The sequence below is a fragment of the Vipera ursinii genome (assembly GCF_947247035.1).
Source record: "Vipera ursinii genome assembly, chromosome: 2".
Classification (NCBI taxonomy): Eukaryota; Metazoa; Chordata; class Lepidosauria; order Squamata; family Viperidae; genus Vipera; species Vipera ursinii.
Window position 1 is genome coordinate 173,466,977 of NC_139513.1, and position 19,534 is coordinate 173,486,510.

At 41.6% G+C, this 19,534-nt stretch overlaps 1 protein-coding gene across 1 annotated transcript; it reads right to left on the bottom strand.

The window, feature by feature from the left end:
- Positions 1-558: 558 nt before the first annotated feature.
- On the bottom strand, positions 559-17,099 carry ANGPTL6 (angiopoietin like 6). The gene is made up of 6 exons (XM_083356895.1): positions 16,983-17,099; positions 10,537-11,179; positions 5,934-6,120; positions 4,678-4,868; positions 3,718-3,988; positions 559-933 (listed from the first exon to the last, which is right to left on the bottom strand). The coding sequence occupies exons 2-6, from the start codon at positions 11,110-11,112 to the stop codon at positions 740-742; spliced, it is 1,419 nt and encodes a 472-aa protein (XP_083213021.1). The 5' UTR covers positions 11,113-11,179; positions 16,983-17,099; the 3' UTR covers positions 559-739.
- Positions 17,100-19,534: the final 2,435 nt, after the last annotated feature.

Here is a 19,534-nt window from a genome sequence, read left to right on the forward strand (position 1 = left end):
GCCCTTTCAAAGCTATGTCCCCACATACGCTTAAAACACTGGATAAACTCACCCTGGCAACATTTTTTCTTGCCCTCCCTTCTTAACTTTACATTGTGTATAAGACAGATTTAAGATGTCTTTTGTTGTTCTGGTGAGCAAGTATTTTTCCTTTACCCTAACATTTCCCAAGGTCAGCCTCAGGATGCATAAAATCTAATTTGTGTCTTTGGAGGACTGGGTCAATTGCAGGGACCAGGGTTGGCAACAACAGGGAATGCAAATTGGATGTTAGTATTTTCTGTCAGCTCAAAGGTGGGTGACGAGAACCGTATCAGGAAAAAGCCAAAAATGTTTTTAAAATGTAATTCTTTTTACTACTGTACAATATTGCTTTCTGCCACACGGTGCCTCAATATACTTTTTCTTTCTTTTTTGCCAGATTTCAAGGACTTTTTAAAATGGTTTAAAGTACTATTTGAGATATCTTTGGCACTTTCTTCTTTTGATGAAAGATAAAAGTAATACTTTTTTTTATGAAAGAATGGCCTGAGAAGCAGGTGGGTGGGTGTGGGGAGATCTGTGAAGTACAAGGCTCTCAGCCAATCAGTGCATTGCACAGACAGTTAAAGATGTTTCTCCTGAGGTCAGATACTAAAAAAGCATGGTGTGCATCCAGAGTTCAGTGAATTCTTTTGTAAAGTACATCCATCTGGATTTTGGTCTGCCTTGCCGTCTTTTCTGTGGATAAAAATGGAACTTAGTTGCCTTGCGTAGACCGGATCATCATTACCACCTTACGGAGGGAGTAGGCACCACCATGAAACTCTGCCCAGTAGACTCCATCTTGATAGCGGCTTCGGTAATGACCACCCTTGTACCAGATGCCATTGAGATTGGAATGGGCACACATATTGTACCACCAACCACCTTTCTGGTAATGGGCACAGTTCCCTAGGGAGAAAGAATAGGGGGAGAGGGGGAGGAGATCAGAACGTGAAACCATGAATTCAGATGCCATTAACTTTTGGTAACCTAGGGCAAAACTGGGCAGCCACTGGGTCACATGGAGCTTAACTGATGTTCCTTGGCCTAATTGAAATGACTTTTGCAGATCACATTTAAACATCAAGCAAATCCAGCAAATGGTATGAAAGGAGGGAGGGAGAGAGGGAGGGAGGGAGGGAGGGAGGAAGGAAGGAAGGAAGGAAGGAAGGAAGGAAGGAAGGAAGGAAGGAAGGAAGGAAGGAAGGAAATCATTGACTCTTGGCCCTGCCTTCCACTGGCTTCAGCCCAATCTAGTGTTAGCATTCAATGCAATCTCTAAAAAAATTACTGAAAAAATATGGTGCTTCCTTCGCAGGAAAAAGGGTGCCCACAATTTCTTAAGACCTTCAAAGGCTGCTGACCATCTTTATCTTTAATATGAGTGCATAAGAAATTCCCTTACATTCCTTCCAGGCAACCTTGGAAAATGGGTATTTATGATTTTTTAACAAATATTGCAGGAAAGTTATAATCTGCTTTCTCTTTTAATTTGGAGCTTAATTAATGTGGTGCTGCATGTTTGTCTATATATTCATACACATTTACATATTATCCAAACTTTACACAATACCAAAAGCCAAAACTTGAGTTAAATGTTATACTGCATTGAGAAAATATCAGTTGATTAGATAAATTTGGGTAGCATTGGCTTAGCAAGCAATGTTCACCAATCCAGTCGGTATAGGTTATCCTATACAAAACTGTACAACACAGTGATTATTTTTATCTTAGCAACTGCTTTGCTTAATGACCCACTTCCCAGTCCCAATTGGATTCACTAAATGAGGACTACCTGTAGATAAATCAGATGATGTTTTATTGGTGCAGTGTGTTTCTCTCCAGTTTTGCTTTGTGTATCAAGCAGCATTTGGAATGAACATAACTTCCAATTATTGGAAGAAGAAAAAAAGAAACTGTTGGAACCAACTTTGCAATGGTGGAAGACGAATGAGAGAGAGAAAGATAATCAATTGAAATTGAAATCCTTTAAATGTTCAGTCACCCTTCTAGAAATCTGAGGCAGAATTAAAGAAGTTTACTGCTGCTAAGCTCTCCTTTAATATCTTGTGAATTGCACATTCTAGATCAGAGGTGTCAAGCTCGCCACATCTTGTGACGTGTCGCGACATATCACGACTTTTTCCCCATTGCCGGAGCTGGGGTAGGCATGGTTTCGGCATGACACATCCGGCCCACAGGCCGGCAGTTTGACACCTCTGTTCTAGATTCTCAGTGTTCTTTAATGTAGCACAATACTTGCTCTTCCCACTGCTCAACAAAATGGGAGATAAGAGCCAACGCTGTGTTTTAAAGACTAAATAAAACCAATGGACGTCACTGAAGCTAATATGATATACCTTGGGCCAGAGTACAAGTCAGCTGCTAAAATCATAAAACAGACAAGGATTTTCTTTTGCAGCCATTCTGCCCCAAATAGAAAATTCTGTTTAGGCAAGTGGAAAACCCAGTTTGTGCTGACTTGCTATTTCTTTCCCTCCTATTTTTCCCCTATTATGATTGATATAAATTACGACAAAAAAATCTTCAAGAGGAAAAGACAGATTAGCTGCACAAGGCCTTTTCAGTCTTCTACCTGGAAATCTTTGATTTTCTGGAAATAAAAAAATTAGCTTTGTCTCCTAAAATGAAAGTTTCTGCTGAGGCAGCATATCTAAGTAGATAATGCATTTTGCAGGAGAATAGAAACCTCCAAGTCTCCTTGATGTACATAAGACAACATATGGCCTTTATAGGTCAAAATCTTTTAAACTGGCTGAAATTTGATTATAAATGTAATCCTGGTCTTGGGACCAGTTTCATCTCTTTGTACATTTAACAATCTGGGTTTTTTTGAATTAAAGATATGGAAAACACATACATATACACATAGTGTGTTGTTTTGAAAAAATAAGCTAGCCCTTTAACCATTCTCTTCAGAGACAGAATAATTACCTTTCCCAATACTCTATCCTTATAGTCTGCATATGTTGATTTAGCTTAGAGATTAATGTGAAGTGAGTACCATATTTTTGTCACAAATTTATATCAATGATTCTAGATCAGGGGTCTTCAAACTTGACCCTTTTATGACTTGTGGACTTCAACTCCCAGAATTCTTCAGCCAGAGTGCCTGGCTGAGGAAAACTGGGAGTTGAAGTCCACAAGTCATAAAAGGGCCAATTTTGAAGACCCCTGTTCTAGGTGATATAGTTCTGCCTCCAAGTCCCATCAAAACAGCTTTCTCCTATTTTACCATCATGTGGAAGCAGGTTCTGATTGCTGCCTCAGCTCAACTGGCTGATGTTGAGCTGAAGCTTTCCTCACAGTTTTCATGAGGAAACAAATAGAAGGTTCCCATCCATCAATCTGAGCTCTGAGGAGAAAGAAGGGGATCAAAATACAATGAGTATAAACCCTTCTCTGTACAATTCATAGAGGCGTCCATGAGGCTCTTTTCTCCTATTTTCCCCACAACAATAACCTTGTGAGGTGAGTTGGACTAAGAAAGAGTAACTGGCCTAAAGTCACCAAGCTAGATTATATGGCTAATGGAAGATTGTAATTTATAGTCTTCTGGCTTCTAGTCCACGTCCTTAAACATTACACCAAACTATTTTTACCAATAGTCTTTCCTGCTCGGTTTTTGATATGTCCTTCCAGCAGTTTCTGCCAGCAGTTATGCCCTCTTACCTGAGTAAGCATCATGGTCATGGTCAAGAGTGCTGAACTGTCGACCATTGTGCCAGGAGAGAGAATCTCCAGCATTGCCTTGATATTTGCCCAGCCGTAGCCGATAGAAGTCACTCTTGGGCTCCAGAGCGAAGGTATTGTATTCAGCATATGCCTGTCGCCCACTCCAGTCTTCCATTAATACATGCAACATGTATGAACCCTGGTGGGTCAGCAAGTAAATGAATTCCAGGCCCAGCCAGTGCTCCCCTTCCAGGTTCCCAAAACCATTCTAAGAAAAACACAGCAGGCAAATGATTACCAAGGTGTCATTAAGGTGGATGACTCTCTCTAGAGTACTTCTGTGGTGGGAAATTACAAATTTCTTTCACAGAACATGCACTCAATCATGCCAGGTGAATACCCAAAATAATCTGCCATCCAGACTCAACCCTATCTCCTTCCTTTGCAAAGAGATCATCTGGTATCTCTGGAACCATTAGGACGCTACTAAGGCAAAATGTGTATTTTTTGGCTTAATGTATTTTGTGCACCATGATTTATAGCTTAACATTATGGAAGAATCCATCCATTATAGCTTTCTCAAGAACTAAAGTACAAACAATCTTAGGTTAGATAACTCAATTCCTTGTCAATGAGGATAAATATAAATTTATAACCATTTTTCTATAATGGTAACCAGGTTCCAAAGTATGTAAGCCTGAGGTTTTTTTTTGCTTTTGGGTTCATGAATGCTACTTATAACCACCCAATGAAGTTCAGTTTATGAACCTGGCTCCTAGCTTCATCATGTATGGCTCTTCATCCTCAGCGCTGCTGGGTGACTTCAGCTCTCCAATGCTAACTTCAGGTAAGCTTGCATCCTGCAATTCTCTCCACCTAACTGTACCCACAATTTGGGTATCCTTCCTCCTCAGAGCTCCTCTCTTTGTGGGGGTACCAGAAGCCGCATCCTCCAACCTTGTAATCCTGCCAAGTGGTAAAGAAATTGACTGATCCATCCTGCCGCCGCTGGATGACCGTCCAACCACCTCCATTGTATTCCTGGTCACACCAAACCTGGATGATACCCTGAGCATGAGTGGGTTGTAGCATGATGATTCCACTGGATTGGCCATCCTGTTGAGCTGCTTGACAGTCAGGCCAAGGCCCTGCACAAGAAACAAAATAAAGCTTATTCCAAAGTGACTGATGCTCTTGTGGCTTTTAGAAAAACAACACATTTTGGTCTAAGGAACCACTGTTGATATTTTGCCTTGTGGTAAGCATGCCTTTAATCATAAACCACATTTTCCATAGAAAGACTCAGACAGAGGGAATGTCTCCCCTGCACCAAGGGCCTCCTATATACTAGGAAGCCATGTTCTGGCATTTAGGTCAGTTTTGAAAGCCTATGAATAAATCACTGGTTTCTCTTAGCAAACACTGTTTGATGCTCAGCCAAGCTAGATCATCAGATCAAGGGCTTGCCTCTCTAAGATGAAAGGGATGGAATGTAGTTTCAGTATAGACTGCGATATTTTTTATTTTTTATTTGGTTCTGGTCAACAGATGCTTTATGGAAAAAGCAGGAGGCCCCATGAATGAGTAAGGGTGAATAGTATTGGGTGGGGAGAAGCTATAAGACCAATACTCTTCATTAAGAATATAACTATAATGAGCTATTCATAGTGTTTTATAATTCTACTTCAGCTTTCAAAACCAAACTAATAAATCTGAGGAATGGAACACCCTTTAGTTAGCAGTCTAAAGGTATACTAGGAATAGCATGAAGCACTTGCAGTTTATATTTTGGGCCAGGGGAATCAAGCAGTGCAGAGAAAAGTGGCGAACTGTTTACAAGATAAAGAATTCTTGGGATATCTATGCTTTGTCTGCATGAACATCCCAAGAATTGTACATGTTAATCTGTATTTTACACAGAGAAGTAGCATTAAATCATTCCAGGACTGATTTACTTCAAATTATAGGTGGAGTAATTGCATAGCTGAATAATTCCCTACAGAAAATGAAGCATAAATCATCATACCAATATCATATAGAAGGGTAACTCAAGATTTCTCTCACCAGTGGGTAAAGGAGCGCTACATCTTCATCTTTGGAAATAACTTTACCTCCCCGTTTGGGTGACCTAGGATCTGGTCACTTCCCATCATGGCAACAGACTGCTAAGCACAACTTTAGCTGTGTTTCTTGGCAGTTGTGTGCTCCCTCACCTGTAGATTTGGTGGGTCCAACAGCAGGGAGCAGAGGAGTGTCATCCAGTGAAGAGGAAGCCTTGTCAGGCCAGTACTGGGCAGTTGCTGTCTGGTCTCGCTGGATGTCATTGATGGTGTCAAAGTAGACTCTGCTTTCATTGGAGGTGCTTGCCGGGTTGTGAGGTACCACTGGTGCCAAAGGTGGCTGTGTGAAGAGGAGGAGCAATCTCATCCAATAATCATATCCTCAGGGAGCAACATCCAGTTTAAACCATCTGATCTGAGCTCTACAACTCTTCCTATGCTGGTTTTGGGGGGGGAATGTTTCCCCAGAAAACGGATGTTTCAAAGCAGACTTGCTGTTGGCTGACTATGATACAACCAGTTACAGAGAGCAAACCCAAATCTTTTCAATATGTGGGAGAAAATGGGCTACATCTGTAGAAGCCCATCCTAAACTTGCCTGTTGCTCTCCACAACACATTTGGAAAGCATGAAATTGGTGAAGGCTATTTTGTGAAGAAACCAAAAGGTCCCAGCCTTAGAGCAATGCACTTGAAGAGAATTATGCCCCCATAGAATAGGTGTGTGTATTTATTTCTAAAGAATAGTTAAGGAGCTAGATGATTAAAGTGAAAACAAGATGCTAGATCTGAAGTGTGGGGGACGTGTTTTGCTCATCCCACCCTGGTGGTCTGAAAGCAGATTAACTTGGAATGCTGCAGATGTGGGTGGTGCAAATCACATGGCTTTCACCCTATGATTACTGTCACATGGGCTTCCTGTGGGTTCATAGGAGTTGATGGATAACACAGTGCAACAACTTCTTTGGATTTTTGGATGTGGGTAATTTATTAAGAAAACACATCAAAGCTAATTGCACCAGTTAGTTTAATCTTCCCCAGTCTAGCTCTGCAAGCAGAATTTACATTTAGCTATCTGCATTTCAGTGTTTGCCTCCAGTAATGCTGCCACATGGTTTTTAAATTGCAGAGAGAACCGAGTATCATAGTCTAGGCAATGATGTTATTTTAACAGAAATATCCACATTTTTTGAATTGCTCAAGAGATAAAGAAAGGACAAAGTATATGCTGGCCAGTGTCCTCTCTCTCGGACAATCCAGGAAAAGATTTCTGCCTTGGCTCTGACACGTTTTTCCTTCCATCTTCTTCAATCCCTCATATTTGTTGAATAGAAAAAGCTCCCCTGGGCATCCTTCTTTTTGGATCTTCAATGAATGTAATGGTATCCATGGGTGGCTGGAGTCAAAATCAACAAGAATGGTGGCTGGTGCGTTATAATGCAAGCCCTGCCCTTTCTGAATGTGTACATGACACATGTGCAAAAGGTAGCAGCTTTAACTGCGGTGCTCCATCTGCTATCTTGTTGATTCTGACACTACTAAAATTGCCAAGTAAAAACTTCCAGATGTCATCCAATAGCTCTCTTTATCAGTCTTCTTTGGAACTGTTCTCAGACACACAGGTCTGCAGTAATATAACACTGCCCAGTCCAATTTGTTGATTAGCCTTGATTACACTTTATTAAAACAACAAATCTAGATAGTTTAGACCAGTTTTTCCAGACCTTGGGAAACCTTTCCCAATTTTAAGATGTGTGGGCTTCAACTCCTGGAGTTCCCCAACATGTTGGAAATTGAACTCCACAAGTTTTAAAGTTGTCAAGATTAAGAAATTCTGATCTTATTTTAGATTCTTCCAGCCATTACACTTCCTCCGTCAAAGTTCTCCTTCTAGTTCTTTCCAGAATTCCTTTTGGTATTCTAAAAAAACTCTGTAATGGCAGCTCAACAGCCCCTTTTTCTCCTGTGAGAAAGTGGGAAACTACACCGTCCATTCACTTTTCACTTTCTCTTTGTTTGGGTAACTGCATGGATATATGAACAGCCAGCAGGCCACTGTGACTGAATGCAGGCTGTCACAATTACCATTTTATTTCCTCTGAGCTTGGACTTGTGGCAGCAGTGCAGCACACATAAAATTTCAGCAGGTAAAAGTTTTTCTTGCCAAAGGAGATTCAACTAGCAGTGGGAAAACCTTTCTGCACCTTTGCTCTTACATTGGGCCCAAATGACTAGGGGGGCTTTCGCCCAGGTTCGCCTGGTGCGCCAGTTGCGGCCCTATCTGGACTGGGATGCCCTGTGTACGGTCACTCATGCGCTCGTGACCTCTCGCCTGGACTACTGCAATGCTCTCTACATGGGGCTTCCCTTGAAGACCACTCGGAGGCTCCAACTGGTGCAGAATGCGGCCGCGAGAGTTGTCTTGGGAGTTTCCCGGTACTCCCATGTTACAGCTTTGCTCCGCGAGCTACATTGGTTACCAGTTGTCTTCCGGGTGAGGTTCAAGGTTTTGGTTATGATCTTTAAGTCCTTACATGGCATGGGTCCGGGATACCTCGAGGACCACCTGCTGCCGGCGTCAACTCCCCTCCGCCCTGTGCGTGCCCACAGAGAGGGCCTCCTCAGGGTGCCTCCGGTCAGGGAATATCGACTGCTGGCCCCCAGGGGGAGGGCCTTCTCTGTGGGTGCTCCGGCATTATGGAACCAACTGCCGGTTGAGCTCCGGATGGCATCGGACCTTCGCTCCTTCCGGCGTGGGCTGAAGACCCACTTATTTGAACTAGCTGGCCTGGCCTGATGGGGAATATTAGGGTTTTTAATGGGTTTTTTACTATTTTATTGTCATTGTATTTTAATTGGGCATTGGTTTAATTTCTTTTTAATTTTTGTACTGTTATTTATATATGCCCTGTTAACCGCCCTGAGTCCTTCGGGAGAAGGGCGGTATAGAAATTGAATGTCTAGCCAGAAAAATATTTCAATTCAAACCATTATAAATATGGCCCTGGAAAATCCTGGAGTCAGCTCAGCACAGGTTTGAATTTTGCTCCAACCTCACTGAGTTCCTAAGTTTGTGAAAGAGAGGGTGGTTGTTACACAAATCAAGGCTTACAGCTGAAGCTGGAATAAAGTTGTCCAAGAACTGGAAGTAAAACAGAGTTTAGGTTAGATTAAGTTAGGTTAGGTTTTCTTGTTATCAGGATTCCTGGGTTCCTGATGTACAAGTATGTAGCTTTTGAAGACATGAGATAAAGGGGTGGGAAAAACTTTTATCATTCCAAGGTTGCTGTTAAGGCAGGGAAACACACACAGGCATTTGCACACATAAAGATAACCAAAAGGTCTCTCTGCAGGATTTTGTTTTAAATAACCGGGAGACTCCAAGATCAGGCCTTGAATATATTTCTCATTCCATGAGAAAAATGGGATTCAGAAAAGAAATGGCAAACTGAAGATGGTTCTGTGAAAAGCAGAATGGCAATTGTGACAGAATGAAGACTGGACAAATCTTCGACAATTTCTCTGGAGACAAGGTGAGGACTTGGGATCACCCAAAAATGCTCCAGACAACTGCTTTCCACAAGGAGCCTGGAGGATAGAGGTCTTTGGCAGGTTTAATGCTCTGAGAGAGAAAGGAATGGCACCTTTGTCCAAAGCAGGTTGGTGTCTTTAAAAGGACACTGGGTTTGCATACTTCCTTTTCTAGTCACTACTTTTAGGAATTGCTTGTTAATTGTTTCTCAGCTATTAGAAATCTTTGGATAGTCAAGTCTGAAAACCCCAGGCGCCTTTCCTTAAATTCTTAGCAAAAGAATTTTAAATACAAATTTAAAGACTTAAACTGTTGGATTTTTTGTTTTTGTTTTGAAAAAGCAGCAAAAGAGTAATTAGGACTTTGATTTTGGAAAGTTAGAAACAGATTAAGGGTCCAGATGAATTTGAAATATGATTTTGAATAATTATAAAAATCTTTCTCCTGGGGAAACTTATATCTTATATCTTTCTCCATTTGAATTCTTTTAAAAACAACATAATAAGACCAAAAATTGTACATTAGAGGGAGCTAGAAAGAACTAAAGATCACATTAAAGGAGTTAATTTTAAGAGTGTCTGCCTCTATACATAGACTGTATTTAAAAGGCGCTATAGAAATTATCTGACTGATTGATACTGATTTGAAAGTGCATTTTAAAATGACATGCTACATTAATGACATGGGAAAAGATGTTACATATCAGATATATAAAACAAATGAGCTGATGTCTTAAAAATTAAAAGGGATAAACAAATAACAAACCAATAGAGTGATCTAGATAATTTTCCTATATTGGTTTTACAAAAGAGGATTATTGAAGCTATGAAGTTCTCTGCAAAGAGACACATACATACATACATACATACATACTTACATACATACATAAAAAAGAATCAAGTCTTAGGACATTATGTGACGGGACTAAAGTTCAAGACTGTTAAAAATAAAAGGAAGGAATATATAACTGATTTTTTGATCAAGGTTAAAATAGATATGTTGTTAATCCTTAATGGATTTTGCTGACATCAGGACTGAAATTATGTGATTTTATGGATTTGCTTATTTCCCATGGAGAAAGTATGATTTTAGAAAATTCTGGTTTCAAATAAAAAAAAATCAGCTTTCATTTATCCTCATAATCCTGAAACCAGGCTTCCTTCTACCCTGCCCACCCTCTTGTCCTCTCTTTGGTTCCTGAGTCCCAGTTCCCGCTGGCCAGTACCTGTGGGGGCACCTCCTTGCCGGCTTTTCCTTGCTGGCATTCTCTCTCTAGGCGGCTGATCAGGGCACTCTGATTGTTGACAAGGGCAGCCAAAGCATTGTACTTCCCCTCTAGTTGGCGATAACTGGCCGCCACCTGTGCGGCCTCAGCAGAAGCATTGGCTACACGCCATTCCAGCTGAGAGGTCTGCACTGGCCGTTCTCGTCGCTGAAGGATCTCATGAAGCAGCTGAGTATAGAGCTGGGTCACCCGGGCATTGACATTGCGGCTTTCCTTGCGTAACGCCTTGACCTCGCTCACCATGGCCCCATCCACCTCCACCAGTCGCCGTAGTTCATCCATTTGGGCCTGCTGCCGGCTCAGCTGGACATGGATCTCCTCCACCTCACTACGGTTGGGACCTGGAGGTTCAGGGGGAGGACGTACACTGCTCCAGCACACTGCTCCTGTGAACTTCTGCTGAGGCAAGATGAAAGTGTGGGTACATCTTGGTCCAGTGATTGGTTCAGGGCCTGAGAGGATTGGCCTGGCCAGGCTCAGTAACAGCAGCACCAACACTGAGGATTGAGGCTCCATACTTGTGGGGAAAGAGACAAAAGCTGCCAGCAGGGGGGATCAGAAACAAGTCCTCCTCTCGGAAGACCTACAAAGCAGAGGATGAACAGCTTCAAACCCAATAAGGCCTTAGCAACAAGGAATGCACAACGAAATAAGTAAAGCCACCTGTTTACACAAATGATACAAAACTTGCACTGGGCCTTCCCTTGGACTTTTTCATTATCATAATTCATGAGAGGAGAAAACTCCACTTTGCACGTCAGTATTTGGAGCCACAAAACTGATGTAAGTCTCACATGTGAGATGGCTCAATGCCTTGGACATCTCTCTTCTACAAGTGAGAAGCAGCCAAGGCAGAAACCCTGAAGGGTGTTTCCATCTTACAAACTTCATGGTTGGCAAATAATCAGTTTAGGTTTGGCTTAACATTGCAATGGGATTTGAGTGGGAAGGGGAGCAAGAGATAAACCCTGGACAGATGAGGTTCCTAATTCCTGTGTAAACAAGAGCATCCCAGGCTTCTTGGGCAGTTCCATCTGGATTTTATCACTGCTTCTTTCACCCCCACCCTTTCTCCCTGTCCCTGTTCTCACAGCTGGCTTTCAAGAGCAGAAGAGGAGATTAAAATAGCTGCAAGTAGTGTTTATTGTTAGCAGTGGGAGGGCTGGAACCAGCCAACTTGGCTATTTTCAGACAAGTTGGTAAAGAAAGGACAGAAAATCATTACACCGTCTGCAATCTCTGTCAGCCAGCTACTTTGCCAAAATAATTTCATTTCAAGCAATTTATTCCATTTCCCCCCCCCCAGATATGCCTTGCAAGAGATCAGATGCAAGCCAGCTACAGCTGTAATCCCATGCACTTGCCTTCTGAATTAAGCCACATTTAATTAGCCATACACAGCACTGTACCATAAGAGCCAAAAGTATGCATTGGCATTTGATGTATGTCACCTTCAGCTTTTTTGTAAGCATCAGCTGAGAAGGGACTCATCACTATTTAGTCTACGTCTGACGTGAAACAGAATTTTAACATGCCTTTTCTCAGGTGGCCTTGAGAAAAATATTTTCCCTGTAACCCACATGGGCAGAGGATTTAAACTATTCATTTAGTGACTGTTTGAAGTTACAATGGCACCGGAAAACGTGACTTATGACCGTTTTTCAGACTTAACCACCATTGCAGCACCCCCATGGTCACGTGATCAAAATTCGGGCATTTGGCATGTTTTCATGACAGTTGCACTGTCCTGGGGTCATATGATCATCATCTGTAGGCTTTCTAGCTGGCTCCCAATAAACGAAGTCAAAGTGGGAAGCCCATTCACTTAACAACCGCAGTGATTCACTTAACAACTGGGGCAAAAAGGTCATATAAAGGGGCAAAACTCATTTGATAGCTGTCTTGCTTAGCAAATGAAATTTTGGGCTCAATTTTGGTGATATGTCGAGGACTACCAGCATTTGCTTAGAGGAAAATTGCTCTATTTGATGTCGTTGACCAATATTCTTCCATCTAATGTCAGAGAAGGATTCCCCCCCCCCCTTCTTTCAAGATTGCAGCACAGGAGCAAAAGGACTGAATTCCCCCAAATACACCTCTTTTCTCTAGCCCCAATAAAATAATTGCATTTTCATGCAAATGCAATTATATTATTGCATTTGCATGAAAATATTATACATTAAAGAGGAAGATGCATTTAATATTACACCATTTGCTCTTAGGAGCAGTCTAGAGTAGCATTTCTTGAAATATGGTCCTGGGATCTCTGGGGGTCCTCATGACCTCTCAGAGGTCTGAGAAATCAAAATTATTTGCCAGCCTATCTTGAAAAATAGTAAATATTAAAATCCCTTCAAGCAAATGTGAGAAGCACTAGTGGTAGTGAATGTGTACATTTTAGCTTTTAACATCATAAACATCCATAAATGTATGCCATACAATCAAAAGCTTTTTTGGGGGTTTCCCATAGTTTTGAAAAGTGGGAAGGAGTCCTGAGAGAAGAAAGTTTAAGAAATGCTGCTCTAGACGATCTTTTCTTCTGCGTTTGGCATGAGCTTCTGAACCAGTTGCCTGCAGATTTCCAAATTCCTAAACTCAACTTGAATGAAAAAAAAATCTGAGAATCGAAATTTAATAGATATTTGTTTTGATATACTGTAAGGTACATCTAGGATTTCAACAAAATCCAAAAAAAAAAGCACAGCATTAAGATGTAATGTATTAAAGGCAACTTTAACGTGGAACTTAAAGAAAAGCATAGCTAGGCTGGAAATCAGAACATTATAGTCTCAAATCTCATTTTGCTTCACCCATAGATCAACAAAGGCTGCAGTCCTAAACATTCTTATTTGAGAGAAAGAATTACTAAATACGGTTGTATTTATTTCTAAGGAATGTAAATAAAATGGCATTAATCTGGCTTTATGGCTTTAATAAATTGATAGAAGAGAATATTTGTTGGGCTGAACTTTGGGGTGTATGTATGTATGTATTTATGTATGTAAAAGGTAAAGGTTCCCCCGCACATGCGTGCTAGTCGTTTCCGACTCTAGGGGCCGGTGCTCATCTACGTTTCAAAGCCGAAGAGCCAGCGCTTGTCCGAGGACATCTCCGTGGTCATGTGGCCGGCGTGACTAGACGCCAAAGGCGCACGGAACGCTGTTACCTTCCCACTGTAGTGGTCCCTATTTTTCTACTTGCATTTTTACATGCTTTCGAACTGCTAGGTTGGCAGAAGCTGGTACGAGTAACAGGCGCTCACTCTGTTACGCGGCACTCGGGATTTGACCCGCCAACCTGCCGACCTTCTGATCGACAAGCTCGGCGTCCTAACACACTGAGCCACCGCGTCCCTTAGGATTTATGTATGTATGTATGTATGTTTATTTATGTATGTATGTATGTTTATTTATGTATGTATGTATGTTTATGTATGTATGTATGTATGTATGTTCTAATAGGAACTCATGATGTTACCTAGTTTGGTAATGAAACATCTGCAAGGAAACAAACAAGTTCAAAGAGAAACAAGGACCCCACAAATTTGAACTGAATTGAAATTGCATTAAACTAATCAGATTGTTTTGCTTGTGAGCCCCCACAGAGTGTGTATTGATAATGAGAAAACGTTTTAAAAAGCTACACTATTCCTGTACAGCACACACAGAGTGTCATTTTCTTGAAACTGAACTTTTCCTTCTCCTTCCCAGATTTCACATAGGATGGCTTTAAGCAGTGGCGTAGCGTGGGTTGTCAGCACCCGGGGCAAGGCAAGTAATTTGCGCCCCCTAACCCGTGCACCGCACCGCACGCCTGGCACCCCCCCTCCACAGTGGGCGGCGACCCGGCGGCTCGGATCGGATTCGCACAGCCAGCACTGCAGTGAGAGAGAGTGAGTGAGCCAGGCAGGGGCAGAGAGCTGCGAGTGCGAGCGCGCCCCCCCAGATGTTGCGCCCGGTGCGGCCGGCACCCCCTGCACCCCCCACGCTACGCCACTGGCTTTAAGTAAAGGTAGATCTTAAACAAAAGACAGTTTAGTAATGTGGTGAAAGGCAGCGAGTTTGAAGCTAAGAGACCGAGTTCTAATCTGCCTTGGGCATGAAACCAGCTACATGATTTTTGGGCCAATCATTTTCTCTCAACCTGATGAAAAAGGCAATGGAAAACTAATTACAGTATGTTATGACGTAACACCATTTTAAATAACATTCAGTACAAAACCTTTTTTTTAAAAAAATGCATAATAATGATAATGATAAAGACGTCTGGATAGGGGATAGTACCTGGAGATAACAGAATATAAAAGAAAAAAATGAAGAAAAATCACAAAATTCGAAGACCTACAAATAAAATGATTGTACCATAGGCACCTTGGGTGCAATCCCAAAACAATTGGACCACCACTAGAACACCATTGGCATTGACAAAAATCACCTCAGTCAATTGCAAGTAAGTTACACAGTTTACATCCTGTGACAATACCCTTAACACCATCAAACATCCACATCTGCCTATCCCAGGTCCTTGGAAAGGACTCGATGGGTGGATAAAAATGCCAAATCCATTCTGAACATCTAGCTGACTTCTGCCATGGATCATAATACAAGTAGTCCTCAATTTACAACAGTTCCCTTAGTGACCGTTCAAAGGTACAGCAACACTTATGACCATTTTTCACACTTATGACCGTTGCATCATCCTCATGGTTACGTGATCAAAATTCAGACGGTTGGCAACTGACTCATATTTATGACGGTTGCTGTGTTCCAGCATCAAGCGATCACCTTTTGACACTTTCTGAAAAGCAAAGTCAATGGGCAAACCAGATTCATTTAACAACCGTGTTACTAATTTAGCAACTATAGTGATTCACTTAACAAATCTGGCAAGAAAAGTATATAAAATGGGGCAAAACGTGCAACATAAATTTTGGGCTCAGTTGTGATCATAAATTGAAGACTACCTTTAAATCTGCACATTGACAAAATTTCCATCTATCAATTGATTTTACATAGATAATATGCTGACACATTACGACATCTGAGATTCTTGGAAAGAATTTGACGGATATTGGCAGCTGTGACTTCACATTGTTATGAACAGATAATAATAATTTATTACATATATCTGCCTTCCATTATGCACGTGAGATATTCTCTTTCATATATTTATAAAATGAACTGACCAAACTCTAAACTGCTACCCATGGGAAATTTATTTTATTTAATTATTCTACTAGCGAGTTGTTTTCAGTTCTAGCAATCATATAGATTTTTTTGCTGTTCAATAACTCAATGGTTCTCAATCTTTTCTTTACCACGGACCCCCTTTAAATATCTTTTGTATTTTGATCCCCAAGATTTAACTCAAGATTTAAATCACAACATTTCTTCAAGCCTTCACGGACCCCCTATGATGACATCATGGCCCTCCAGGGATTTGCAGACCACAGGTTGAGAACTACTGCAATAACTTATATCCTGCCTCTTCTTAGGCTTCTAGGTACCTCTAGGTAAAATAACAACATATAAGGCACCATAAAATAAAGATTCAAATCATCAAAATAAAACCCATTATATTGGCATCTAAACCACACGACAGTCCTCCTTGGATTGGCTGCATCCATTTAACTTGCATCCTCTGCCCTGAATCCCTGAAGGAAACGTCTTGAGGTCTTCCAGAAAGAGCAACATAACTTCACCCATATGCAATTGGAATGGGTGGGCAGGTAGAATTCTCCACTGAGGGATCTGCCATTGAGAAGGTCAGATTCCTGGCTCCCTCCCCTTTGATCTTTCCTGAAAGATGGTTTCTCAGCCTGTACCCCTTAACCTGTCTGATGCGGATAGGCAGACTCTGCCTGGCTCAGGTAGAAATGTTGGTATCGGTTCAATATTTTACTGCCATTTGAATTCCTACTTCTGAACAGAGAATTGAGCCTGTAGGATGTAGGACTGGGGAGAAGCAGTCAACGTTACCACCAATCTGCCACCAACCCCACGAGACAACACCATACGAGCAATGGCATGGAAGGAAGATCAGCCAAGGACGCTTTCAAGTCTTCGTCCACATTATTTGGATATGGAAGGCCTATTTCCTACTAACTTGTTTCATGTTACTCAATTCCATTTTGTCGTAAAGATTAAACAGCTGTGCACCCCCTCATGATATTTATAAACAGAATAGATTATTTCCTGCATAGACGCACTGCTCCTTGTACACAAAGTTTCTCCAAACCAAAAGGCAAAAGGAATACAAAATGACCTGCATTAATAACCTTGTTCTATATATAGATGAGAATTGGCAGTTTTTTTAAAAGGACTTCTGTGTAGAAGGACCTCTGGGTAACTTGTCCTTTCAATCTATTCAATGTCCCACTATCTTACCTGTGTACTGGTCACCTCAGTGTCCAAAACAATCATCCAGCTCTTTCGTTGCGTGAACCCACGTCTTTTGCTGAAGCAGGGAGAAGAACCCCCTTATATCGTAGACTTCAATCTCTCGGCAGACCCTCGTCTGTCTCTCACATCATGCGTTCTGCCAGCGCCAGGGAAAAGTGTTAAATTCCTTGCGCTTCACACTGTAGCCCATCAGGATATGATTTCCAACTTCCTCTTAAGGCAGTCATAGAACTGTTTATAATAAGAATTAAAGGAACGGAGTGTGTTCCCTTCCCCTTGTTGCTCTCCAGATAGTTTCTGGAATTAACCCTTTTTCTGCATTCACATGATATTCTGAATTGCGGGCCAGGGAAATGGGCTGGGTTTTCACAACTTTTTCACTCTGTCACACATAACTAACCAGACGAGCATGTTGTGTAAATATAGCCACTGGGTCTTTAGCTATCAGGTGACGTATATGGTATTTCTTAACTTACAACGGTGATTGTGACCAAACTTTCCATTGCACAATCACAATCACAATCATAATCATAGGTTTGGAAGGGACCTTGGAGGTCTTCTAGTCCAACCCCCTGCCCGGTGATGTGGTCATAAAGAGTGGAAGAAGCGCCGGTCTGGAAAGGGAATTCCAAAGGAGGGTCATGGCCACCATATGATGCCTTCATAACTTCAGTTGGTCGCTGAATGAATGGTAAGTCGAAGACCTGAATGTAAGTAAATATATGTTTGTGTACACCTAGGCATCTATTCTATTTGGGAGATGAAAAGGACATCATCTAGAACACAGGTGTCAAAGAGAAGGAAAGAAGGCAACAAGGGAAACTTAACATCATGCTCAGGTAAACTTATCTAAGGTAGGAATATACGTATCAGCTAAAGTTTGCTCTGTTTCAATCTTTATCGGAAACAATTTCTCATGGAAACATTAAGCAGACGATTTGGGAAGGCAAATTGGACTTACATTCTCCATTGTAGGTGATCCCCTGGGAGATGTCTTCCATTTGCACTTCTTTTGCATTTAAACATCCTATGCCCACAAGAATTCTTCCAGTCAGTTGATATACTTTTGCAGTCCTTTCTTTTTAAGCAAGGAAAGTAAGTCTATCAGAATTCATTTCTTCCTAACATGGATCTGCTAGGAATAAAGCATCCAAATTTGCCTCAACCAGTATTCTTCTAAATCCCTACCTTAAATATCCCATTCTCAAAATGTCCAGATTTATTTCCATGGAAAAAATGAAGCAAGCCTTGAGCACTGCAGTTCTCAGTGGGAACCGATATGTGCCCACAGCAACACCTTTTGGCATTCATTAGGTTCCCTGGTTTTGATCTTATTTGGGGCTTGAAAGGTAAGCAGTCTTGGGCTTGAATAACATTGGAGACTACCAGAAATAGTAAAACTGTAGATTACACTAGGAAGTAGAAAAACATCTGGTCAAGACAAAGGCAAAGAAACAGATGGAGGAGCTTCTTTGCAAAATCTTATGCTTTCCTTCAAGGACATAAAAATATGGGGTGTTCCTCTAAACCTCTGCCAAAGTGGACACGCTTCAGTTTTGTAGGGGCAAATCTGCGAATTGATTTTGAACCTCATACTTTGTTCCTCACTTGAGCATAATTCCTTGGCCAAATTGGTCTTGGGGTTCAATGAGCTTGGTTTTCTTCTTGCAGCTCTGGGAAACCAATATCCCAAAATTTTAACCTTGAGCTAGACAGATTCTCCGCTGAGCTTGTCGATCAGAAGGTCGGCAGTTTGGCGGGTCAAATCCCGAGTGCCGCGTATCAGAGTGAGCACCTGTTACTTGTCCCAGCTTCTGCCAACCTAGCAGTTCGAAAGCATGTAAAAATGCAAGTAGAAAAATAGGGACCACTACGGTGGGAAGGTAACAGCACTCCGTGCGCCTTTGGCGTCTAGTCATGCTGGCCACATGACCACGGAGACGTTCTCGGACAAGCACTGGCTCTTCGGCTTTGAAACGTAGATGAGCACCGGCCCCTAGAATCGGAAACGACTAGCACGCATGTGCGGGGGAACCTTTACCTTTTAATATGTTCTGGTCTAGGTAGGATGGTGCTGTTGGGAATATACCTTTAAAGTTTTTAAAAAAGCAGTTTTGGGGAGGAGCAAAGCCACCTCTGCCCTGATCTGTGCTCTTTATCAATTTATTTGGCTTTTAGCTTGGTACTGGGAAAGATGTGTTTTGCAGATAACTCTTTTGTGAATGGAAGCAGTTTCTAGCAAACTCTAATAAATGAAATTTCCTTAAAATGTAAATGTCCCTCTGAGCACAAATGGTGTGGATGTCTCTTTACAGAGACGTACAGTGGGAAAATCTCCACTGTAAATAGTTCTGAGAAGCTCTCTCTCCAGATCCACTTCTCCTTTGAAACCAATTGTTTTCACCAATGAACACAAAGGCTCCATTGTGCTTGAATGTAAGTATTTCCATCTCTGTGTAAGGGTAGGTGGCCATTTTCCTTTTCATCTTTATTAGAACTGCATTGGAAAGAATATGAAAAAAGAAAACGGAAAAATA

Bases quoted from the DNA above. Each gene is read 5' to 3' on its own strand.
- ANGPTL6 (XM_083356895.1), bottom strand. From the start codon at position 11,112: ATGGAGCCTCAATCCTCAGTGTTGGTGCTGCTGTTACTGAGCCTGGCC. The intron at 6,121-10,536 runs GTACTGGCCAGC...CTCTTCACACAG, and splicing joins GCAAGGAGGTGCCCCCACAG to CCACCTTTGGCACCAGTGGT. The intron at 934-3,717 runs GTAAGAGGGCAT...CTTTCTCCCTAG, and splicing joins TGACCATGATGCTTACTCAG to GGAACTGTGCCCATTACCAG.